Raw genomic sequence first — 27,008 nt, 5'->3', positions numbered from 1 at the left:
AGGTGTCACTGTTTGGGATGTAAACAGCACAATGATGAACACTGTTTCCTGATCTACTCAAAGCGTGCCCGCGTCACTACAACATGCAGCACATGCAGGGTGGACGAGTCAAATACAGAGCATGCTGGCAAAGCGTTACAGGAACTTTGCACACTGCTGGGCAGACAAAACAAGCGATGGAGGGGTCAGGAAGTGGAGTACCTGGTTACTGCCTCAAATCAAGCCAGTTCAAGTTTTTTTTACTTATGTTTATGGATATCAAGAAAGCCCAAAGCAGCTGTCTTCAAGTGACATTTTTAGTATGTGTAAGTGATTGGCACCACAACAAGCCCACTAATCAAATCAAATCAATAACAAACGTGGTTTAATGTTGCACTCTTTTTATTGATCAGTGGTTAAAAAGTCATCCAAATCTCCAGGTGCGGTAACCATCAGAGACCGGGGTTTGTGCAGCTTGATCAGAAAATAATTAAAAACATAAAAACCAACACTGGAACCAATCACTGTGGTCCGCTTATTTCAAATAAAAATAAACAAAAAATCAAACATTTTATCATGTACCACTTTAAAAGAATTTAAGAAACGCTGAGAAGTGCATTAAAGTGGACTCCTGACGACTGCACGTCGTCGTGGTACAAAGCGTCTTCTCACCAAACCACCGATGATTATATTATACAGTACTTTTTGTAAAAGGGAAAGAAGAACTAATTTTTTTCTTTAAATAAACATCTTTGTTTTTGGCATCTATTTGAGAGAGGAGATCAAAGCAGTGAAGCACAGCCCTTATAAATAAGACAGCAAAGTTAAAGTTTGATGTGCAGTGCTTAGATCCAATCTATTTAGTATTCAAAAATAGTCCTCGCCGCTCACCTAGTGACATTTATATGGATTATATGGATCAATAAGACATTAGTGACCGTGTTGTTTGTTACTTTGATTTCAAATGAAAACGAGAAACAAAAGTACCACGCTTGAAAAAAAAAAAAAACTTTAAAAATCTGCAACTGATTAAGAAATTTGCTATACATTTTATATTTACATGTGAGCTGCCAAAAGGTATAAAAGTATCAATATTCACAAGAGAATATACAAGAATCCTTAAATCAGTAGGTCCAAAAGAGTCCTGCGATGGTTTGCCCGAAACGTCAAAAGAAGTATTCACCCAGTGTTTTGAAAAATAGATAAAGAACAAATATAAAGAATACATTTATGAAGGTTTGACCACATTATAAAGACTTAGAATAGTGCAGCTATCTAATGCTTATTTAAAAAGAGGCATTTAAAAAAGTTAGAAATCTTTTAAAATATCTTTAAAAAGGAGCGTCTCTGTGCAGATCTTTGCTGTGGGCATTAATTCAAAAAGAGGAAGGCACAGCGGCCCTGGTACACTGAGTCAAACACCTTCTCAGAAGTGGAGACCGAGCACGGTTACAGGCGTCCCAGGGTTTAATCAGAGGGCGGGCGGGCGCGCGGGCCGGCGGGGAGGGGAAGACCACACCAGGGTTGCTAGGTAAGAGAAGTAAAGGGGAGCCGCGGGGTGGGGGGGTGTGGGGGGGGGTGCTGGACGACACGGCAGGACACAGGAGGTAAAAATCTTTTCTGAGGTAAAAAAAAAAAAAAAAAGGAAAAAAAAAAGGTCACACAGACGTGGTCACTCTGTCTGCGGCGTTATTGACCTCGTTTTTGTTGGAGTCCAGGCTTTTGGCAGCGTTCATGTCGTTGCGGAGGTTCTCGGCAGCTCTCTTCATGGTTTTCAGCTCGCCGGGGTGAGGCGTGGCCCGTCGGAGTAGAGTTCCCTGTGTGGAGGAAACAGAGCGTGTCAATCCATCGAGCACGAGAAGAAAAAGACTGACTTCTGCTTCTTGCATTTACCTGTAAAATAATCACGTCTTGTTGGCAACGAGTTGACAGAATTTAAAACAACAGAGGATATGAAAGCATGCTTGTTGTGTCTCCATCCCACCACCTCTGACAACATCACCATCGGTTCTGTAACTTTTTATAGCCGTCGTCCTTTTCAGACTACAACTGTATTTTCTGCGCTCGTTCAGTCAGCTCGCTTCCCTATTGGCTACAGCTTCGTCCCACATGACAATAAAAGGGTTTCCCCACCATACAAAACAAAATAAATATCCAACATATTTCAAATTTATGATTTGACCGTTCTTCGGAGTAGATTAGATTATCAAACCTCATGTCAAAGGAGAATATGGAAATGTTGACTGTTCATTCAACAGAATCCATCTCCATTATCTTGTAGTGTGTGTTCACTTCTTATGTTAGAAACAAGAGAGAGCGACACGTTCTGTACTCTTTCCTGGTGTACCTTTATGTCTGTGAATATTTTGGTCACTCAGTAAACGTTCACCTATTTCACATTCTGAATGATGCATGTGCAAGGTGCATGCTGGACTCACCTTGTCATCATCCTCATCCTCATCCTCATCCAGGAAGTGAATGGCACTGATCCGGTTCATGGCTTTGTTGTCCCACGTGTCATCCACCATGTCATTCACAAGACTCTCCAGCGCTCCACAGCGGGCGAGATTATCGGAGCCTGGAGGAGGTTGTTTTTTTTGTTTTTAAAAAGAGAGAGAGAGAGAGCACAATTTTCATGACTGGACTTCCTGCACGCATTAAAATGCTCATTTTGTGTGGACGCCACTGATTGTTTCGGCAGATTAAAATCAATACTGCTGTTGTGATTGCTTCCCTGCGAGCCGCCAACTCAAGAAATGAAAGCTGTCACACAAACCCGGAGCCTGAAACTGCCAGATCACAGTTTCAAATCCCGGCTTAGTCACAGGCTTACAGCCACACAATCTTCCCTGCCCCCAACCTCAGCCTCAGCCTCCCTCATCTGGCCTCCACCGATCTAATATCTGCATCTCTCACTCAGAGCAAGGAAGCATGTCAGAGTACTGAATGAGTGCGTTCCCTCTTTCTTTTGAATGGAAACAGAAACATCATCTTTCAAATGCTAAAAAAGCAAGAAACGACCCTTTTTCAGTGATTCTCAAATACTCCACAGACTTAAGTGCTTAAGGATGGTGATGACAGCTAGGAAGAATAGATCACAATAAACTGCTGTATCAGGCAGAGATCGAGCTGGCCCTCAGCAGCATCTTTATAACCAGCGGGTGAGCTTTTAATGGCAGCAGGCCAGCCGCTGCTAAGCTCTTTAGCTGTCAAATCCAACGCATTTCTGAAAAAAAAGGAAAAAAAAACACAACCAAGGAGGGCCTCAAGGGACAGGAGAGGCCCTGATCTGATGTAGAGGATGTGATCCTTCGCAGGACCTCGTAATCGACAGAGAAACTGTGCGGGGGGATAAGAGGGCACGGAACACAGTGTGCTTCTCCGAGCAGATCATGTGATCACGTCAGAAACGAACCGCCGGGCACGAAATACTGAGCGCAGAAGTGATGAGGAGTATTACTCAAATGTCAGCGTGTTAGCGCCAAGAAGAAGACACTACCACTGGAAGCATCTAGAAAGGGGCGTTTCATAATGATATCAAAGTTCAGTTCAGCATCTCAGATCAAGTCTTATAGTAAAGAGGCGTGTTGGATCAGGCTTTGATTGACAGCTGCTTGGACACCCTAAGGAGCACAGGACATAAACATTGGCCACGTCTCAATGTTTCAGGGGTGGCATCCTTCTCGAGGCATTTAAAGACCGATTAGGTGACTGAGGCGCATCGAAAGGCTCCTTCAAGTGCAGCTGATAAACTGATAGGATACTTATGGTTGCTAGTTCTGGTGCAGCTGCCGTGGTTGCTAGGTGACAAACCAAAGGGTGACACAATCTGCAAAACTGTTCGGCCAAAGCAGCAATGGATCTCTTTACTTCCTCCCTGAGCGGCCTGGAGGGGCCTCAGCTGTGTTAGATAAAAGTCAGGGGGGCTCAGGACCAGACAGAATCATGGCGAATGATCTCCTTATTGCGTTACCTTTGTTGTCCGGCTCATATGGCTGCTGGGGCAGCAGCACGCAGGTGAGCACCTTCTCCCCCGAGTCTGGATCCTCGTCGGTCTGAAAGGTGAGGAGCGGCTGCGACTGGTTTTCTGACAACCACAAGGCCTTCAGTCGGAGTGTAGTCAGAGACATGGGGAGGTGGAGGAGCCTGAAGACAAACAGGGATGCAATCAGTGAAGAAAAGCACCAGCAGGTCTCTGATGTGATGTGTGAACATTCGGACGAGGGCTCGAGTCATGTCGGGATAAGAAACCGGGCGTTTGTTTTGACAAGGAGGGAGAGTGTTTCCAGACACCGAGGTGAACGTGTTTATGTTTGAGTGAAGCAGCAGACAGCGCTGTAGCTTTGTCTGAACGCAAAACTCAAACTGGCAAAGAAATAGAGGGGAAACAACAGCCGACTGCCAATGACAATCTGAGTGATTAAAAAATGAAATTATCTGAGGAACATGAGGAATTACCTGCTCGAGGGTCAACCAAGAATGATTTATTACAGCTAATTCAACTGCACGTAATTTACTCGTAAGGTGGTACACAAAACTGTCGGCCAATAAGAAGGAAAAGAGAATCCATGTGGTTTTAAACGCACCTGTTTCCAGACACATCGAGCACGTGCAGCTCCGTGGCCTGCGACAGCTCAGACGGTATCCTCGTCAGCCTGTTCTCCCGTACGCAGAAGACGTTCAGACCGCAGCACCCGCCGATCTACAGAAGCCCGGAGACAATCACAGTGAAGGCGTAGAAACAGACTGCATGCAGACACTTCTTTATTTCCATGCATGTGTAGAAATGTGACATGCATGGAAATAAAGCCGGGACAAATGGAGTGACGGTACTTTGGCTCTTTGACTCAGGATCGATGATCTCAATATCAGATGAATCAAACGTCAATAGGATATGGCAGACGGAACTAAAATAAGGAGCAATTAGGCTTAGTGGTTAGACAAAGCAGAGACTTGATAGGTGAGCTAAACTGCAGCTGTAATCTATTAATCTGCTCAGACGCAGACCTGAGCAGGATATCAGAGCGGCTGCAGGGATCCTGTTAAAAGAAGCAAGTTGAACTCATCATGTTCACAATAGATGTGACAACAAACAAAGAGTGAGGAGCGCTCCGACTCCCACACATTATTATGTCTGCTTCCATGTTGGCACGGACAGAATTCAGCCATGAGGACAACTCATCAATAATCAATAGAATCCATCAAACTGGGCCAATGGTCAAGTAGCTTAGCATGGCACACGTCGATTCTCTGTCCGTGGTTACACTGTGATTGTCAGAGACGTCATGCAATGCTGCTTTGACTAAACAGTGACACCATCGAGTCATTATCGAGGACCACTGTTATTTCAGCTCCACGCACACACTCTGCAGGCTGTGCATGATTAAGACAAGGAAGCATTGTACGACGCCTGAAGGAGCCTTTCAGACGGAGCTTCAGACCAGGCGAGCGTTCTCTGAAACGGACGAGAGGTTGGAGAAGAACGTCATGTCCAGACACACAATGGACACACAGACGGAGCTGAAGCAACGCTGAGCAGTGGGGGGGCGGGGAAGAGAGAGAGAGAGAGCCTAACCTGGGCCGTCTGCTTGGGGGACTTTAGCCTCCGTACATGTAGGCGTCTGCGCACTCACCACTCCACTTCCTGCCCTCCAGTTAGCAGCTCTCTGCTTCACTGATTTGTGTCGTCCTCTTTATCTTTCTTCGCTCTCATCATCTCGTTTTACTTGTATTGCTTTTTGATGCCTGCATTTCTTATTCCTTGTATTTCTGTTTAAAATCCTGCTTCTGTTGCTTTTCTGTCACTCTGCACTTTGTAAACATCTGTTTTTAAAAGGTGTGACATCAACACAGTCCTGATTATATTTTGAGCTTTTAAGGGAGCAAACTGTGTCGACGTGTTGGTACTCGTCATGTTGCACGTTTTAGCTCATCTCTGAGGGCTGAGCATCTTACCTCTTTCGGTAATGACGATAGCTGATTCCTGTCACAGTTGAAGTTTGACAGTCGCTTTAATTTCCCAATACTCCTCGGCAAACTCTGAAACAACAGGATACCAAAATGACATTCAAAAAAAAATTTCACGTTTATGTGACATGCGGCTGCTTTCATAACGACTGTCATGACTCTGTGTTTTTTTTAACCGTCAGCCTCTCTGAACTGTGAAAAGTGTTGAGGTGTTTTTCTTCACAGTTCAGACACTCCAGTGACGTTGATGCACACACACCTGGAGCTGGTTCTCTGTGAGCACCAGCTCAGTAAGGCTTTCACAGTGGCCGATGCTCTCTGGAAGATAAGTGAGTCTGTTCTGATCAGCTTTCAATATCGAGAGTTTGCGAAGTTTTCCTGCAGGGGAAGAAAAAATACAAATGAAATCAACTTTTTCCAGACGCTCGTTAGCAGGCTGATGAAGCAGAAAAGACATGATGGAAAAAGTTGCAGCTTTATTTCAAACTAATGAAATGAATGTTTTTTTTTTTTTTTACTGTTACACATTTTGAGCCTGCACATGCAGCATCAATACGTTTATGTTTAAAGCCGTCTGAAAGGAGGAGAGAGTATACGACACGTGCTTACCGATGCTTTCTGGTAGAGCGTCGATGAGGTTCTGAGACACGTGCAGATCTGTGAGCATCACCAGACCCCCCAACTCTTCTGGAAGTCGCTCGATTTTGTTTTCGGACACATCCAGACACAACATGTTTCTCATACTGCCCATTTCCTACGATTCAGAAAGAGAGACGTGCGGTCAGAAATCATAACCTGTGAAGGATAGTAGAAGTGTGTTGGGCTACACGCCACATGTAAACTCAGGAACTGATCCACGAGGGCAGTTAAACTGAAGAATGACAGGACTGAGGTTGTCAGGGGGGATTATATTTATTTATATTTTCTATCTGCTCTCATTTAGCTGTCCTGCACCTGTTGTGACAACATGTGATGTGCGTATAACAATCCTCCTTCTTTTGGGGAGTTATAAAAATATCTGCAAGTGCATCGCATCTACTGAGCTTGTCTTAAAATGTTAAAACTGCAACACAAACAGGTCCTACCCTGACTGTTTCTGACTAACTTTATTTTGTATAATGACCCAAAACTGCAAAGTCCTGCACACGGTCTAGATTGCACAACTGCATTAGCAACGTGTTGTTATAAGAGACTTCAACGTCACTTTTTCATGAGAAGACAAAGAGACGTGTGAATTTAAATCACTCTGTTTCTGTCACTGCAGCTTTTGCGTCTCTACTTTCAGATACTATTGATCGTGAAGATGTCGCAGATTACACTCAAAGACTCAAAACAGGACGAAGAGAGAGAAACAGAATCTCAAAAATAAGAGCAATGATTCACTTACTGCAGGTATTTCAGCCAACTGGTTTCCATCCAGCCACAAGTCCTTCAAGCTGACAAGACCGCCTATTGACTCGGGCTGTGTGGGAGGATGAAATGCAGAAATAGAAAGAGTGAGGGGCCGAGGAATAACAGAGGAGAAGGACACAACAGCAGACAACAGAGCAGGGGGAAAAAAACACTATCAATGACGCAGTTCTCAGTATGGACTTCTACTCTCTGGAAATCACAGAAACTGGAAGCATGATGTAAAAAAGTCGACTTAAAGAAATGAAAACTGGTTCAAACTTGTAATTATTGTTTATTTGCGTGTAAGTTTCTGCATGCATTGAGCTGCTTGTTAGAATAAATGTGGTAAAGGTCCATTTATAGATTCAAACTTTAGATAATTATTGACTGTAAAAAAAACAGAAGTTATTGAGCACAGTTTAAGCTGCTTGTTTTTAATTGTTCCTAACAAAAAAAACGTTTAGAGCAGCAGGCGGCAGCCCGGAGAAAAGGGTGCAGCACAGAGCGGCTGCTCCGAGCAGTTGATGTGAAAAAACTCTTTTTAAAAGAGCGCTGTTGACATCACCTCCGCTCTGCTCAACCGGCCAATCACCTGGGAGATTGTGTCACGTGTTCACGTCCTCCTCGCTCTGAGGATGGTTTGAGCTGTGACTTTTGTGCTCGTCATTATTAAGCTCATCAAGCAGACACAGTAGAAGTGCAAAAATCCTGTGTTTGGTGCTGAGGGTTAAGGAGAATAAATCTGAAAATATTGTGTAGATCATACTGTAAAAACAGAGCAGTGTGGGTCCTATAGTGGCTGTCGTCATAGAGACAGGACGCATGTGCAGCGCTTCATCCGTACGCTGTAGAAGGCTCAGCCAGGTGAATAAAGTGGAGAAAAAAAGATTTCTCAGCAGGTTGACTTTTACTACTTCTTTACTCGTCAGTGAATCATTGACCATCAGAGAAACGCCGCTCACACGAGATTAAAACTTCAAAGCGGATGGTCATCCGGGCAGTCGGGTGATAAGAGGCCAACTTTATTCTCGAGGGATGTCAACCTACTTCTACGACACAAAAACTGGGAAGAGTTTGGCTCCATCCATTTTAAAAGAATCCAAACTTACCAAACTGTACAGTTCATTATTCCCTAAGTCGAGTTCCTCCAGTCTATGAAGCATCGATAGTGACCTGTGGAGGAGAGCAGGAGCACACAAAGCAGACAGTTAAGGAGACCTATAAGACACAGCAGTACATAGATACTGATCTCTCCAGTGAATACTTACTCTGGTAGGAATGTGAGCAGGTTTTCTCGGAGTTCTAGTGATGCCAAATTGCACAAGCTGTAACATAAGAGATTCGATTAGGGGGAGCTTCTGTACCATTTCTACGACCGTCTCCACAACAAAGATCATTATTCCACATGATGAGAAATGAGCTGAAAAACATCTCTTTGGAGTCAGATATCAGGAAACGGGAAGTAGTTTTGAGACCAGTCGGCCTTATCAAGGCTGTAAAATCATGACAGCATAAACAAGCGCTGCATTCTTTACATGAAGAGCAACATGTCTACTGACCAAAGTACAGGCTTATCTCCCTGCACTTCTGTCTCAGAACTTCACACGTACTCAATTAATGACACATTTTATGACAGCATAACGTCCGTGTGCGCAGAAATAATTCGGCCTTCGTTCAGTAGAAGACGGGCTGAGGAGGCGACAACATTTTCAACAGTGCAGAATAAAGAATAGAGAAAGAAAAACAACCATCTTTCAGCATTAAGATGAGACACTGCTGTCGTTAACCTCAGGAACATTCATCTTATCCACTTCGAAAACATTTTTTTTTCCAAATCTGACATGGTTTTTATTCTTTTTTTTTCTCTTGAAGGAGAGCAGACCTTAAAGGTGCTGCGTTATGTAACACAGATACATATGTGGGCCACATGCTGTGCTACCTAGAAATGGACTCTGAAGCAGATCTGTTGAACTTCAGCTGGTCGGGAGTGTTGTTGTTTATGTGACTCTCGGAAACTGCATGAAAGATCGTAGTAATGTGAATCAGTCGTACATTCACTTTTTATACCTAGGGGGTCCAAGCCCCTTTGTTTATGTTCAGCTTGTAGCTGTTGCCATGGCAACGTTAGGAGAAAATAAAAACGGTAAAAATGTAGATTTATGGAAAGGAACACGCTTTGTTTGAGAGAAAACGTATAAAGCCGTCCTCACACGTGCACTCGGGAGAATTTCAAAAAGACTGACCCTGAGGTCTCCAACGTGCACCTCACAGCACCAGACGACCACGGCCGGCCTCCTCATTATGACATCACGTGAAAACTGTGACGCAATGTGGCGGATGAAGCAATAGAGTCAGATATGTGAAGAGAATATCTGCCTTCATATCAAACATGTCAAGCCTATGTGTGGGTAAAACCTAACACAGCTGTGTCGATTAAGGGACATACAGTGGTGCACGCGATCGTGCACTGACTGCACACTACGACTGCTGTCACCTCGTCCTACTCAGTCAGAAAATCCTCCTGATTCTTTCCTGCTCTATTCTCACTTCAGATGATTTGGATTTCATGCAGGAGAAACTCTACCAGATGAAGTCTGAGTTTAAAATGTGGCTGTTTGTGTTCGACCCGAAGAGTTCAGAGTTTTTCAGTAGTTTTGTGTTTACACTGCCAGGGAGGCATCTCTTAAAGACTTGAGGAGCACACTGTCCAAGATCTTCAAAAAACATATATACATGTGAAAACATCGGGAGTAACACAGAGTCCTTTCTCCGGACACGCGGTGCCTTAAGGACTCTTTTCTTGAGTCATACAGCCACGCTCTCGTCTGCCATCCATGCGTTATCCCCGGGAGGGTTCAGCAGTAATCCTTAATTTATGGCAGCGTGGCAAGCCAAGACAAATCTGTGTTTAGTTTAGCTCCAACAGTTTCAGCAGTTGTCTAATGGTTTAAATATGCTGCCGTAATCTCTGCCAGAGGTAATCTAACGTGCACTGCTGGACAGAACCAGCTCCACTTTCACCGCGGGAGTCAACATGAGGAGAAGAACGGTTACTGAACAGTTATGACATACGTATGACATATAATGGATCATGTTAACATGCACAGTGAAGTAAGGAGTGTAAGTTGTAGAAAAGCCTGCACTGGTGCAGCTCTTGAGAAAGTTGGAATTTCAGGAAATTAGCAACGTTTCAGCACAGAAATGTTCGTCTAGTAATCGAGTAATTTGATCCCTTTAAATCCACCCCTGTAAGCGTTTCAATCCTGTTTTCCATGAATTCTAAAAAAAACAACCCCTGTGGCACTTTGACCTTCAAAAGCGAGCGCATAGTTGTGTTATTAAATCCAATTATGACTAAAGTCGACAATAAGGCGGGCGTCGTGGGTATGAGAATGCTGGCAGAGCGGTCCCTTCACGGCAGCACTTTTAAAGCCATCCCTCGACGAGCCTGCTGCCTTTTATGAACAGAGACAACGCAGACGTCTGAGAGGAGTAATGTGGTTGGTATGTTTACCCGACTGTGGTGAGACGGAGGAGCATTTGGAAGAGCTTGAACCATCAGCAGAGAGACGGACAGAAGAGCTGGCTGCACTGCCACGTGTAGTTTTGCTCTTTGCCGCCCAGAAGAAACACTTCAACGCCGTGTGGTAATTGGCCGTGTGGGAGGAAGTGTTCTTTGGCTAAAAATACCGCAGCAGTTGTCAACCTTGCCAACCAGGTACGAGTCGCTCAGACAGACGAGTGCCACTTTAAAGACACGTTTGGAGTTTAATGCATTTCAAAGAAAAATGTCAACACGAGGACGCACAGAGAGAGACACCTGGGATGTTTTTTGACCCCGATGTCACCACTCAACGATGCACCTACGAGCCCAGGCCGCTGCTCTAACACGACACTTTCTGAAGGTTACAACACCATTTAACGTTAGTCATGTCAAGCTGCTTTTTCTTCCGCTGTCTGACTGCAGGGAAATGTTTTACTCCATGCACTTAACATTTCAAAGCGTACCAGGACAAGCAATGCTTTTACTTACTTTCCGATGTTATCTGGAAGAACTTGTAATGAAATATCATTGATGGAAAGGCATGTGAGATTGCGTAGCTCTGGAAAGCTTTCAGGCAACCTGGGAAAAGAGAAAAGACGGCACAGAGTGAGAACACAGAAAATAATGTCATTTAAAACCTTTTAAACACTTGAGCGGGTAAACGCTGCACATCGAATGACGAGCATGTTGGACCTGCATCTACATGGCCTGAAAAAGGAGTCTGGTGTGTTTGCTTTGTAAGAGACGGTACAGTGAGGGATGTTTTCTTTTCAAACCTGTTAGTTAAATGATCTGAGGGTCGCTCTCTGAGTGCTTCAGTCCCTGCATGGACATGACTCCGCTCCTTACAATAAGCTGTTGTATTCTTTTGTGTTACAAGTTTTACGAGTGTGCGTCACCACGATAACCATCCAACTAAACCACCTTCAAGAACAGTGTCGCCCCTGATCTACAGTAACCCCTGATCTACGTAAAGGTTTGTTAGGAGTCATTACTAACCTGAAGATCAGCGGGTGTTTAGGAGAGCTGGGTATTTTCCCCATGATATGATGCACATCACGACACAGACGCCATGATATGAAACATATGGTGATATACACTGATTTAGGATAATGACCATGTCCTACACAGACTGTTCTTTAGAGTAACAGCAGAGGCGTATTTAGGATCCTACAACTTTAAACTCAGCTCCTCTGAGGTCGTAGAAATCCATGTAAATATTATGAACCCACTGCGATGGCTAAGGTGTTATTGTGATCGATTCTGGAACATCTGCAGCCACACGTGGTTTTAAGCACAGCCCAAGTGTTTCTGTTGTTGTTGCCGTTTTATCAAAACAGGCTTCGATATCGTTACTGATGACATATATAAGTCTGAACTCCTGTCGTCATGACAACCCATGTGTGCAGAGTTATGCAAGAGTTCATCGCTCTACTTGATAAGTTGATATAAAGTACCTGAGGTTGCATGTTGCTGCTTATCTTCCCCTCTGTCCTCACTCGAGAACATCTAAAGGATCACACGGCCTCAAAGTCTAAATCTCATCACAGTGTTAAAAAACACAAGATCATTTTATTACATTATGTTTGAGCACAGGCCGTTTACATGAATCAGTCTTGATGTTTTCCACAATGCGACTAATAAAGGAAACTCTGCGTTCTCTGGCGTGATAACCTGAAGGTTCAAGACGCACGCGTTGTAATTTTACAAGCTCCTGCAAGATCGCACTCCTTACGAGCGAGGCGTGGTCACACTTTGAACAAAAGCATGAAATACTAAATGATTGTTTTTGCCAGCTTTCAGCTCAGCTTTTGGTCAGTGATGTCGAGTCATTTCCCTTTTTCTTCGAGCATCCAATCCAAAAACATCATTTGGACTGAAACGGAGCTCGTTCGTGAAAGCTTGAAATCGGTCCGTTTCTTCTTGTTCCTGAAGCGAGCTGTCAGCAAGTCTTCATAAACAAGCAGCACCTGTTGCTGGTGTTTAGGCCTCAGCGTGCTGCAGTGTAAACTACAACTAGTTTATCAAACGTCATTTCATCAAACAATCTGGAGAAAGACGCGTGCTCGAATATGCCGAGAGATAACAGAAACTCAATCAGGAATATTTCTTTGTTTGGTACTTTTAAGGCTGTGGAGCTAAAGTTAAGTTTCTTATTATAAAACGTGAAATGACGACTGTCTGCAAACACTTTCATAAATCTCATTTATATGAAGAAGAATCCAAATGAATCCTGACTAACAACACAACGACCTCTGCAGTCAGAAGTAGACCTTTACCGCTCCACTGTTTTAGAGGTGGAAACCAACGAGTGGTAACGAGCGTCCTACTGTGGAAACAGAGAGTTGTGAGCGGCTTTGTGTGTGTGCACTCTAACAGTACTGAACCTCAGTGCCTTTGTGCTACGATCCATTGTTGTCTCCTGAACTACATACTGCAACGTAATGAGGTTCGGCCCCTGCTGAGGTGCAAATTAGACTTTGTCTCGCCCACAGAATGAGAAGCATGTTATGCACAATCAGCGATCTGTCGAGGAGAGTGTGTGAGAACATGTAACAGCAGAGTGTCTTTAAAAGCTGCAGCATGTGGACACCTAAAGTAAACCTCTCTCTACACAATCGCCTCTGTCTCTTAAAGGTTTAAATCCTTCTTTGTGTTTCTATCTGGATGAACATGACTGAAGTGTCAAGTGTTTGTTGGTGATCATATTTTGAAGCAGCCGTCACAAACTGATTCTTTATGAAGGGTGGATGATACAGTAAAAACACTATAATCTGTGGGATTACCTTGTTAGGGGATTTCCGCTGAAGTCGGCCACTTGGAGGGCTTTGCAGTATGAAATGCTTTCTGGGATCTCCATAATATCTGAATCAAGAGAAAACAAAGTCATCATATATGTTCTCTAACTCCACAGATAAGAACATGCTAACATACAATACAATCAGCAGCCGCTCATTGATACAAACGCAGATGTTGCACGACGCATATGAGGAGTAACGATGGTGCTAAACTGGAGGAAAAGTTGTCATTTTGTGTTGTTTTGTGTTCGGGGCGTCGCTCAGTGTGAACACAAGCAGGACTGGAGGTTTCATGTGTGCTCAGCTCCTCCAGAGATGCTCACTAATGTGAACCATGCTTCACTGTCATGCCTGTTGGTTGCAGCAACTTCACTTGACGAGTAAATCTGTCAACGTGATTCATTCGTCGAGCTTCACGCCATCTTACTCAACCCAAAAAAAACAAAAAAAAAACTTCTGGCATGAGAAAAATGCTCCGAAACAAACTTACGAAATGTAATCTGTAAGAAATGTGAATGTGTGGTGTTGTTACACTTTTAGAGTTGTATCAGCGTTTCCCCTTCTTACCATTTCGAGACACATCCAGTTCGACCAGCTGCATGAAGTTAGCGATCTCTGGAGGAAGTCTCTGGATCTCGTTGTCACTGAGGCCAAGTTTTCTTAGTTTGATCAGCTGGAAAAATGGCTGAGAGGAGAAGAAGAAACAGGGATGAAGTAAACTGCATGAAGGTGATTAGCACTTTAACAATGCTGCTATATGCTGGACTGATTACAGATTTGATCTCACTAGGATCACGTCTTGGAACGCTACCAGTCAAAGAAACAACATCAGATCCTATTGGTTGGGATCTAAATAAAACAGTGGGGACATTTTTCTTTTCCGGGGAGATATTTCAGTTTTTAACCTGCACATGGAGAGGATGATGAGACTGCCTCCATACATCCAAGTGTTCCTTTAATAACAGATTCTTTTTGGTTGTTTTCTCGACTAATTCATGTCAGAATGTCGTGATAACGCAGGTTTTTCCAGTAACGACGGGTCATTTGGTCTTTTCCTGGAGACCTCCAGCTGTTAGCTCGTTATCCTGAGAAACCCAACGTTGTTATCCCGAGACAACACAACAAATCATTGAAGATCTCCAGAAGACAACCTGATGACTCATCATGTCATAAATTACTTTAAATGTACTCATGTCCAATCAGTGCTTCTGCTGTAAATGTTTACTTTGTTTCATGTTCAGTTAATTGTTGAGTTTTGGATTTATTCATCGGTTGAAAAAAGAAAAGAAAGAAGACTTTGTCATTACATAATAGCTTGAAATATGATATGCAACACAGCTCACACGCACACGCACGCACGCTTTTCTTCTGCAGACTTATTTGAAATGACTCAACTTGGACACGGCCGATCTTAACAGATGAATAAACCGTGCAGGCCGTTTACACAGAAGACGTGTTCACACGTCACAGGAGGGAAAGAGCGAGTGTAAATAATCTGCCTGAGTTCACCGAGCTGCTGCTGCAGGTTCTGCTGAGACGCATGCTGCATTACTGGAAACTGGAACAGAGATAGGCCATTGTGAATGACGTGCCTGTGCTGCTTCAACACAGTGGCAGGTTAATATGCTTCTGCTTTAATGGTGGCCATAAATCATCTCACCTCACATGTATGAGCCTGTAACAGAAGGCAGACAGGATCGAGATGAATATTTGAAGGACTTTATTTTTATGGGAAAGAAACAGTGCAATAGAGAGTCTGCAGCCTCAGCGTTCAATCTTATTCTTTACGACGAGTCGACAAGCAGAACTGAAAAGGTTCAAGATTCAAACTTCAAGGTAGACGTCAGGCCTCGGACAGTTAGGCAGAACTAATAAAATTGGTTTATTGAGGTCATGGTCACAAGCTGCTGGTTAGGAGGAGGACAGAGATCTGCCTTGTTGTCAAACGTCTGAGAGGGAAAAACATCCAGCTGGCACAGTCATTTAAAAAGGCAAAAGCAATTATCACAAGCACGTAGTTGGCGCCCATTAAAGAGGAGAGCGGGCAGAAGCTTGTCTGAGTGCTGCGTCAGGTTCATTTCATGTTTTCAGCGATCAGAAAGAAAAGAAAAAACAGCCTCATGAATTCACCCCGCTGGTCTTTGTATTTAATGTACTGCTGCTTTATTACGAGGCAGATTAATAGGCTCGCCCTGTAAGCAGCTACTAAAACCAAACAGACGTCATGCTATCAATCGCTGAAGTTGACTTGATTTTGTGCTCTGTTAGTGGATCATTTTGCAAACACACGTTTTTTTCCGACTGTGTTTCCACTATTTGAAGATCATTACTTTGGGCTTTTTAGATAGGAGGGCAGCTTTGGAGAGACAGGAAGTGTTGGGAGGGAGACTGAGGGTGACACGCACCCATCAGTGCCAGGATCAGGGGTCAAACCTGGGACCCATGTTCCAGCGACTGCAGCCTCCGAAGATCCTCGACCATCTAAGGAAGCTGTAAGTATGAAAACAGCAAACCCACTGCTCGCACATGCCTCCGTGCTGCCTCTCCTCCGGCCTTTGTAAGGCTGCTTCTGTCCCTGCTCGACATTCACACTGCTAACATTAGCGTCAGGAATGTATGGCTGTGTTCAACATCAACATGTACCACCTAAGGAGCTGCAAAGTATTCAGGCTGTCACATTTTCATTGAAGGGAGGAGTGTTGATTCTATCGTCCCCTGGGGAAGAAGAAGCCTGAACAGAATTCAATGTGCAGCTTCTGCAAAAACGAAAAGTGAAGAACTTTGTGAAGCATTCAAAGCGGCCGAGCTCACGTCACGTCACCTCGCAGAAATCAAACAACAAGCACACTGCATTACTTCACCTACTGACATGGCTTCATGCTGCAGATGTGCCGATGTCTGTCGACGGAGCCAATAGAGGCGGATAGCAATGCATCGCAGCATGCCGTTACATTACTACTGAGAGAACAGCAACTAAAAGGTAAAAACAAGTATGTTCTCTCAGGAGGTAACTGGATATCAACAAGGATGGAAAATAATACAAAAACTATTGAGGGCTGGAAATCTTTGGTTGTCTCACGATTCGATTCTGAAAACGAGTCTGGATTTGATTCAAAGATGACTCGAGAACGAGACGAGACTGGCTGAATTTTTTGCGGCTCTATTTAGCATTTTACTGAGTAAACTAACAGGGCGTGACTGATTAGCCCACATTTTTTTTGGAAGTTAAGAAGCGATTAGATTTTTACATCAATCGATTTTTCCCACCTGTAGTAACTACAGATGCTGAGCTTTTATAGGCTTTTATTATTTATTTGGGTTGCAGACAATCTGCAGCCATCACAGTATCGTAGAGTTACTCCAACACTGACATTTTATTACCGGATGTAATCTCTTGTTATTATTGTATCTCCTTCAGTTATATGAAGCACTGCTTCCCCTCACACTACCAAACATGGTGGAGGAGTGTTCCGTTTCTTGTTGTATGAAGGTCAGGAGCAAACTCTCAATGTTAGGACGCTCATGATGCAATGATCGTTTTATGCAATCTGACCTCGTAGCTGAACGTCCGCAATCTGCTAGATGTGTTTGCACATTTGAAAAACCAACACTTGAGATCCTGTGTACACACACACACACACACACACACACACACACACACACACACACACACACACACACACACACACACACACACACACACACACACACACACACACACACACACACACACACACACACACACACACACACACACACACACACACACACACACACACACACACACACACACACACACACACACCTTGTCTAGATATGAATCCCTTTTTAATCACGTGTGCAGAAGAAATACGACCCAAAGAGTCCAAAAGTCAAACTCCACCTCCTTACTAAATGCACATGTTGATTCAACGGTCTTAAGACGGTTCAAAGAACCTCTAATCCATCATTTCATAGAGCAAACAAACCTGCACACTCACAAGTCCTGACAAATGACTGAGCCTTTGCAATCTGACCACATTCATTTCACTTTCACATACTAATGTGTTACTCTGTTATTTAAGTCTAGGTTATCTAGGTCTACGATCCACCAGCTCAAAGTTTGACCTCCTCATGCTGTCATCCTAGCGTGTGCAGACTTGTTCATTTCACTAAAAGCTAAACTGAACGTTGCGCATTCTGGAAAATCGTGCACGCTCAGGTTGATTTTACAGTTGTGTTATTATGGCAGACAGACTTCCTTCTTGAGCGTGCCACTCCTTCATGACACAGCAGGAAGTGAAGTTAGGTACTCTGAAACCTTTGGCGTCGCGTCAAGTCAAACGCACTTTCATTCAACTGCTCAGGTGTGTCCTTTTCTAATCCTCTTAATAACAATACAGACAATCAGAGGAGGCACACAGAGCAGAAGCAAAGCCGTATTATCATTCTGGTTCCACTTCTTCCACAAACCTCGTGAGTCTCGCATTAGCATATTGGCAGTAAACCTGTTCTTCCTGTTGGTGTCCTGCAGCGCCACGCCCCAAACAATCCCCCATGTGTGACACACACTGGAACCAAAACAGCCTGAGAGTCAAGAATTCATTAACCAGCCTCTCAAGCCGAGTCAATGTTTAGATCTTCAGTTTCACCTTCAGCCCTGTTCGTTAGGAAACAAGACGAAGCCTGACGGAGTCAGGAACCGAAGCTCACAGTAAAACACCCTGAATGTATTTGTTCCATCAAAGAAGGATGGGTTTGAAAAATCAGCAACCAGAGAGAGTGGATTACAGTTGTTACACACCATCTGTGTCTGTATCAAGCGCTCTCTGAAGACTGAACATCGATGAGAGAAAGATATCAGCGGATATATCGGTATCAGATTGTTTCTCTTCCTAATCTCACATCTGTCTGGCTCTAACTCAAACAATTCTCAAAGTCTTAAAAGACGCCAAATGTTTGGTAGTTTATGTTTTTAATCATATATGCTGAAATACGTCGACAACGCTTCGTGAAGGTATTTAAGACATCGTCTGTCGCTGCAGCTTTGGTTTCAAATGTAACTGAAGATGTGAAGTTTTTCAAAATGTTTTAGACTTTTCACAACTAAGAATCACTTAAATAAAGATTGTATTGTTCAAAACAAACATTAGTGTTATAGAAACCAAAAGGTAATAAAAGAGCAGAGTGGTGAGTGATCTCATTGACTCATGTTGACACATAAAAACCTGAGGATATGTACACAAACTAAAAGGAAAACAACTTGTGTCAATACAGTTGGCAGGATCATATGTGACGACTTCAAACCCTGACAGTCAGCAAAAGTCCTCAGTGTCAGATGCTTAGTGGAGGCTAGGTTGCATGTAGGTTACGCTGTTATTAGATATCACAGGCTGGAGGTGAGGGGGGGGGGGGGGGGAAGCCTAAACCACAAGCACTTGTCTGACACTTAACAACTGCACAACCTTTTTTTTCTTCTTCTTCTTCTGCTCAGACACTTTGTTGTAGTTCAAATGAGAGTTAGTGAGTCAGTTCAAACACCAGCTTCCTGCTCAGCGATTCACAGCGGCGCTCTCTTCGCCCACCTCAACCACGACATGAACCCTGCAGCTTCCTGTCTCACAGAGGACACCGTTTCCTCCCGGCGCCTCAGTCATCGGCGTACGTGTCAAAAATAATGCTCACGCCTCGACTGCTGGTCCAGCTAAAAGCTTTTTATCCCTGATCAGTTCAAGTGCAGAAAATAAGGAGAGAGTAAAAATGTTATTCTCCCCATGCAGGCCCCAAAATGTACATAATGTGTTATATTGATGATCTGTGTGGCTAACAGTATGGCTGACTGTTGTAGAGGTGGATAAATATGATGGACTGTAAATGTGAATGGATGATGTCATCCATCTGTTAGTGCAGGGGGCTGCGAAGGATCATCGACATCAGTCACAACACTGGAAATCCGGTCACAGCCTCTCTTTCAGGCGACATAATGACAGGCTGAGAGCCGGAGCTGAGGCAGGTTACACGCATCCTGACAAACGACTTTACCGCACCCACCTGTCAATCAAGTCAGCCTGAGTGTGGACAACACGTATTGTTCATGAAATCAAACAAGTTAAAGAATCCCCCCCCCCCCCCCCCCCATGTGGACAGTAATCAGACCTGTTTTGTACCAGGCTGTAAACAAAATCTGACAGACCCTCAATGAACTTCAGGATTTTGTACTTCCTCATTGGCTTCTATTGGCAACACCAGAAGTTGCCGCTTGGTTGAAAAGTTGATAAAAGTTACTAATTTTGGTTTGTTTTTTTTACTCAGACTGTATGTAGAGGGTGATTATCGGTCAATATCGATAATCGGTACGACCTTAATTCAGAATTTTGCATTTATTCTCCCAACCATCCAAACACATCATGTATTTAGTTAGTATCATGAATGACGATGAAACATCTCAATCTTCCACTGAAGACGTCCAACAAGAGCTCTTTTGGGTGTTTTTGCTGAAGTTGTTTTCATTGATGTTGCTATGAATTTATTAGACTCGCTGCTGCAGTCTGAACAATGTGAGTCAAGAGGTTACCATCTTAAATATGCAGATGTACGAGTTGTATCCAGCCTACACTAGTCATGGAAAGCTCTTTTACATCAGCACCAACAGCTCTGTGTCACAGTTTCACTTCAGCTGGATTCGTTCTTTAACTGGGCAAACAGGCGGAAGAATTTCAACAGGCAGCGAGTTTTACATTCCTACTCTTCTTATCCTGTTGGTTTCTTAGTTTGTCTGCTGTTCAGTAAGCTAACTGCTATTTACAAAGCAACTGGTGGTATGCTCTGTTTCTCGAGGGGGGGGGGGGGACTTTGAGTCAATAAAGAAACACAAGTGACTGTTTGCTAATTTGACCGAGAGCCTCTCAGCATAAATATTACATAAAAGCATCAAACAAGTAAAATTGCGCCTAAAGAAATAGGTCTTAGACGTTAAAAACATCCAGACAAAAACTGTGTCTCGAGTCTTTATGAATTGGTCATCAGACGTTTTCTCTGAAAACTATTGAAGCCATCTGCTCAGGTTCAACTTGCCTCATCTTGTTGGTGTAAAAACACACCTTTTCTGTTGGAGCTGCGTGTCCTCATCTGCCTGCTGGCTGAAATGATCCACTTCAGATCTCTCACTGTGTCTTCATGGCTTACTTACATAAATGTCAATACTATGATACATGCAGTGGTCACTAGTGTTTATTCGGTTAGCTGCCTCAGAGGCAAATGTGATGAAGCCACACAGTGAGCACTGAGCTGGACTGACACCAAACCTTTATCCGGGTGGACATTTCTTGGGTTCACTTACCAAGCATTGATTATATTAGTGACACACCAAAGAGCTCCATAAACTGTTGTCAGCATGCTTATAATCCATTATAATACACATTATTCTCCTGCATATTTCTAAAATTACATTGTAAGTGCAATATGAGTATCTGCAGTCACGTCATAAACATCTGAATTTATTGCAAGAAATGTTCGCATGCAATGCCTCCTCGTTCAGCAGACGAACATTTACTTCAGATCAGATGGAGGCCTGGTTATAATGTAATGTCAAAATATACTTCACATGTTTAAAACAAAACAATCCCTGTTTAGTAAAAAATATATATATATATATATATAAATAATCTGGAGTCATATTTTGAAACAGAGAGCACTGTCTAAAATGCATACACTGAAACTAGGCCGATGTATTGGCGCTATTTAAACATCTCGCAGGAGTTCGCCTGCATGTTTTTTTAATTGAAAACAAGAAATGATTAAATATTGTATTTTTATTTATCGAAACAGGTGTCGATATCTTTGATTTTGACGAGAATGATATCAAAGTTGATCAACCTCGTATTGTGACGCTACCACAGTGTTCGTCATTTCACTTCATTATGATGCAGATAGACGGAGCCGTGTGCTCAAACAGGCCGTTTGGATATTTTTTGGTTTATAGGCCTGATCAAATACAGGATCAGAGTGGATTTAGCACAAGACTCTTCACATGCATGCATTCAACAACCTGTTGAAAAGGAATATAATACGTGACCTTTACTCTGGCCCTCAGCTCTACTTAGTTAAATCAGTGCAAATATAAAAACACTGTGCAAAGACATGCCATGTGTTAAACGTGAAGACCAGCAAACTGTGAGTTACAGTTCATTAAATGTATTCATCATGATGTCGTCACACGTCCTATGTTTTGTCTTTTCAAGAGATCTTAATGTGTATTATTGAATTGAATTTCCCCCCGGGGACAAATAAAGTTATTTTTTTAATTGAATTGAATTATGTGTGAAAATGTGAGAAGAGCAGATGATCTCCTCCCTGAGGGGATGGAAAGATCTTTTCAGGTGTCATGTCTACACTTTGTGCTGGTTCATGGTTTGTCGGTCTGTTCTTTACAATTCAGGTCAATGATTCATCATGATTGTATTCGAAAAAAAGAAAAAATAGTTAGTGCATGGAGGCAACAACAAAACACATAATGCTGTCTTTGTTTCCAGTCCCAATACCTGTCCCTGCACGGCCTTTTCTTCCACACACAGAGTAAGCAGTGTGACACAGCCATGGGAGGTTGCTCACATTATCTCTGTTCCATCACATTTCTATGGACATGGACACAAAAAAAAAAAAACCTCTGCCAGCTCTCTTTCCTTTCCTCTGTAGACTTCTGCTAACCAAACGAGTGCGCTTTCTATTCAGATAGGAACCAAATCAAACTGTGTAAACGGTTTCAGACCTGTGAATGAAACGAATAAAACGCCACAAAGGCACAAAAACAGTGCTTCAATCTAATCAGCTTAACACCGGACTGACCGGGACGTCACTTTTTGAAGAGGTCAGGACAGTTTCTCAAGTGAACTAAAGCGTATTTCATAACCTGTCCGAGCCGTAAACCCAATTTATTTATCACAGAACGTACTCCCTGCTCAAGGTTACGCTGAGAATACCTAACACCATTTTCTCTGGCTTAAAATACAATCTGCAGAGTGGAAACTTTCACAATAAAACAGAGTTAAAGGGCAAATGTTATGTACACAGTGAGTGATCGCTCTGGGCTGTATGTCATAGAGGCTACGCAACAAGCCAGGCTGTGGGGACGAGTTCACAGGTAACAAAACCCCTGCTGCCCAGAAACTTCAAGAAAAGTCATGATTTGTCCTTTCAAAATAAAGCTTCTCATTGTTTATCAAGAATTCTCAAGTTCCCAGCATTCCCCTGTATGTTTATCTTTACAAACAGGATTTCAATATGTTCCCTGCCAGGAGGTAAACACGCCTGAAATGTGCTTTAATGGTGAACTAGTGATGGATCTGAGCGTTTGGTATTGGCAGATATGCTGAGTCAAGAAAACAGGTTTAGTATCCGGACAGAAAAGGATGAAACTTCTGTAGAGGATCTAAAAGAAACGATCAACCAATTCATAAAAGGAAAAAAAAAAAAAAGATGCTCTAAGTGGAGACATGAGCCCGGAGATCATGTTAATAATTCAGGATGATTCATCTGATTTATTATATCAGCCCAATCTCCCCATGGGAAAGTACTTTTGTTCAAAGCTTCAGGTTGTATTACAAGAGACAGAGCTTTCAGTCAGATCTCATCCAGGAGCTAAAACGTCTCATGGAGTTACTGTATGTTGTCCGAGTTCATTCCCAGGTCTTTAATGAACCTTCACACGAACGTTTCAACGAGCCGTCCTGCTCATCTCCACATTTTTTACGATTCTTGATTCTCTGCCCGAGAATATGAGACATCTAACTTTAATATTCGTGCACTGAGTCAGAAATGTTACCGCATTGTTGAAGTAAAAGAATGACTTATTGGATGTTTTCTGCATACAGTCATGGCTCTCTATCATGCACAGAGCTGCAGTTCAGAGACAAAGGGTCACGGCTCTCTCTGACCTCAGCATTTGATCGCTGCCTTTGACGCAGAGCTCACTATATCAGAACTTTAGAGCTTTACGAGACCTGGCCCTCAAATGTGTTATGATGAAACCCAAGACCCTGACACACTTGTTGAGTGAACCTGCCATGGATGGGGTGGGGGGGGGGGGGGGGGGGGGAGTTTCCACCTGCACAGAGTGCATGCCTATGCTGATCTTGCGTAATGATTGTCCCCAGGTCCCACTGAACTCTCACGGGATTCCTGATCAGCTCAGTTAGCAGCTCTGTGTCAGAAGCCCTTTAACTGGAGGGACGCATTTCATGTTGCCAAAAATAAGCTCGGAACACCCCATGGCTTAGGACCTGCCCTTATAATCACCGAGAGGAAGGGTGGGCTTCAAGGTGAATATTGTCCTGTTCTGATAGAAAAATACAACCCGAGTTTAACAACACAACTGACATTGAGACTTTGGCTCATTTATTTTGAAAGAGAAAACAGTTTTTAGCAGCAATTTATAACCCTTTCAAATTGCCTGAAGAAAGCCAAGAACTTCAAACACACACACACACAGTGAGACCTTCAACAGTCTCTCATGCATTTATCTTTAACTCTTCATCTTCAATTTTTTTTAATTTAACTGTTTTCATGTTTTATGCTTAAACTTAATTTAAAATCTTTACCTTATGTTGTTTTAATTGCATATAATGTTGGTGTGCAATGGTCTGTTCTTTTAAATCATGTTTTGTTGGTATCGTGCATGTTCTGCATTGTTTTATTCTTGCTTTTCTTGTTTTCAATCGCTGTAAAGCTCTTACTGTTGTATTTGAATTGCATGGACGCTGCTATATAAATAAAGCTTGTTTGATTGATTTGTGATTGATGCACTGACACACACACACACACACACACACACACATGCAAACAGGCTACACATGCACGCTCAAACATTCAACAGTGTTTTCATAAACACGCAGAGCATTGACTCACACTTTGTGTTTCCGTCTAATTCACTCATCAATAGACCCATTGGTAATATTAACCCCACAACATGCAAAGTTCAATTGAATTTGCGTCGAGCTTTCAATCTTACCTTGGGCAAGTCTCGAAGTTGGTTTGCATCCAGCAGCAGCTCCTCCAAACTCCGTCCATAGCGATAAATGTCATCGGGCACAAACAGCAGGGAGCAGTGGCGTTTATCGATCATCTCCACATGACGGTTGCACCGCCACAGGGGGATGCAGTGAAACATCACGGGGGAGGTGGGAATAAATCTCGGACCCGTGCGATAAACAAACTTCAGAAGAGGAGGAAGAGAAGGAGGAGGAGGAGGAGGGGGATGCAATGCAACAGATTGCTTCGGCGCTATACGCTCTTGAACTAAATTTGCCGTCAAGCTGAAAGCGAGGCGAAAAAAAAACTCACATCCGAGTAAAAACACGGTGACTCCAAATGTTCGCGAGCGGCGCTGACGTCACGGAGCTAACATTCGCTCGGTGTCGACGAACACGGGAGTTTACTCTCCGTCCTTTTTCTCACTTTGGTTAGTGTGCAGCTGCAGGCACCTGTTTGTTTGTCCTCCCCACGTCGTGCGTCGGTCGGTCTTCTCCTCAGCGTAAAAGATGCACGCTACATCTCCGTGTGGAACATTGTTGCATTCTCGAGGGTTTTTTTTCCGACTCGTCCCGGAGTTAATTTCCTCTCCCGTCCAGTTTCTGACCCGGAACACTCACTCCCTCATTCCAATCCTACGTCATCATTCCATGCGGCCCCGCCCCCCCCGTGTCCCTCCTCTGGATAGTCCCGTCTGGTGTGATGGGAGTTTCGTCTACTTTCAGTGAGTCGGATCATTCGGACCAACTCATTTAAAGGTGCACCGTGTATATTGTGTATTATGTAAATTCTGTGGTATATTCACATAACTCTCAACACAAAGTGTCCTCAGAGGAATTTGGTCCCGGTAACACTGTTTGAAGATAAAAAGCTGCAGTAGACGTTATGGTTTTCTTTGAATAAAGTTTCTGTATTTAGAAAATGTAGCATTGACTTGTTTCACCTCTGCAAGATAAAAGGAAACTGTTTTTGTATGTTTGCAATATTTCAATATCAATTGAAATTTTGTGACTGTCTCTTTAAATTGTTACACTTTTTCTTCCCACCTCTTCTCCTCCGCTTGGTCTTGTTGGTGGGTCTAGTGGTTAATTTGCATGCCCCATGTACAGAGGCTGTTGTCCTTGAAGCAGGCAGATCAAATTTATAACACTACTGCTCACCACATTTGCACAGTGAGGAAACGGGAAGCATTTTGATCATTCAAGAGGAAGCACCCTCTCACATAATGCCCCCAGCACAGTTTCTGGATTACACAGTTTATTGGTTTCCCCTTTAATTCGGTCATAGATTTGTTTAAAAAACACAAGTACATGTAAAATGAGGAGCGGAGCGCACACTTTTCATCCCCAGGAGTCAGCTCATAAAGCCAACTCGTTCACGGACTGCTCATCACTCCTCAGGTCCCGCACAGGGCCGCCATGATCCGCACGGGGGCCTTACAAGTGGCCACCCCTGAGGACACCCAGATTTTAAAAAAACAATTCTGGAGTTTATTGTTGACGAATGAACATTGAGCAAAGCAGCATCGATGTTGAAAAACTGAGTGTAATTAAGAGTTTACACATATTTACATGTTATGCTTCTTAGGAGTATTTTACAGGGTGAAGGGGGATTTTACTTTACAGCTGTTTTCACTCGTTACAGGTAGATTTTACATCAACAAATGTAAACAGATGTTGCATTAAAATTGTTCGTTCTTAGTTTAAGTACATAATATAAATGTGGAAATGTTAGCGCCACTTCAACGAGATGCAGTGGTGTAGTCCATCATAGACAATTCGAGGTCCCTCCATTGAATAGTGTCACTCAATCATTGGTGTGAATCAGAGATTAAGAAGCGAATATTCCCGATGGAGAATGAAAAATAAGTGGCTATACCTGCACGACACCACTGACAAGAAGCAACAAAAAAATGTGCTGCTTACAGAGTAATGTATCTCTATTAATGATGCCATACAATACCACTTAAAGCAATGTTGACTGAGGCTAGTTTGTTGTATGAGCACTGAACTCAGTCGATCTCATTCATTCTTATTTTTTCATCGAGTCCCTTTTCTCTTTTCCTGGTCAACGGTCCTCTGGTGGTAGATCAGCAACGTTACTCATGAGGTCGTTTTAACATCCCTTCCCAGGTAAGCTGTAGTCTATACCTTGTCTATTAAAACAAATAATGGCACACCTGGTCTACCATACATGTTAGATATTACTGCATTAGATGCTATTTACTTCCTTTTTTAAGTAAGGCATATTTGAAGTGATGGAAATTAATAAAATGTGCTTTTAAAAATTGTCTTTAGAGCTCAACTTCTTTTGTCATGCACAGT

General features: G+C 43.1%; 1 protein-coding gene across 1 annotated transcript; it reads right to left on the bottom strand.

Moving 5' to 3' along the window:
* Positions 1-363: 363 nt before the first annotated feature.
* On the bottom strand, positions 364-25,348 carry lrrc1 (leucine rich repeat containing 1). The gene is made up of 14 exons (XM_079362282.1): positions 24,665-25,348; positions 14,248-14,365; positions 13,669-13,747; positions 11,372-11,461; positions 8,607-8,663; positions 8,448-8,511; positions 7,334-7,408; positions 6,556-6,700; positions 6,206-6,324; positions 5,935-6,018; positions 4,566-4,681; positions 3,953-4,125; positions 2,418-2,557; positions 364-1,796 (listed from the first exon to the last, which is right to left on the bottom strand). The coding sequence occupies exons 1-14, from the start codon at positions 24,821-24,823 to the stop codon at positions 1,638-1,640; spliced, it is 1,578 nt and encodes a 525-aa protein (XP_079218408.1). The 5' UTR covers positions 24,824-25,348; the 3' UTR covers positions 364-1,637.
* Positions 25,349-27,008: the final 1,660 nt, after the last annotated feature.

This window comes from Symphodus melops (assembly GCF_947650265.1).
Source record: "Symphodus melops genome assembly, chromosome: 15".
Taxonomy (NCBI): domain Eukaryota; kingdom Metazoa; phylum Chordata; class Actinopteri; order Labriformes; family Labridae; genus Symphodus; species Symphodus melops.
This window is presented reverse-complemented; position numbering and strand designations above follow the sequence as displayed.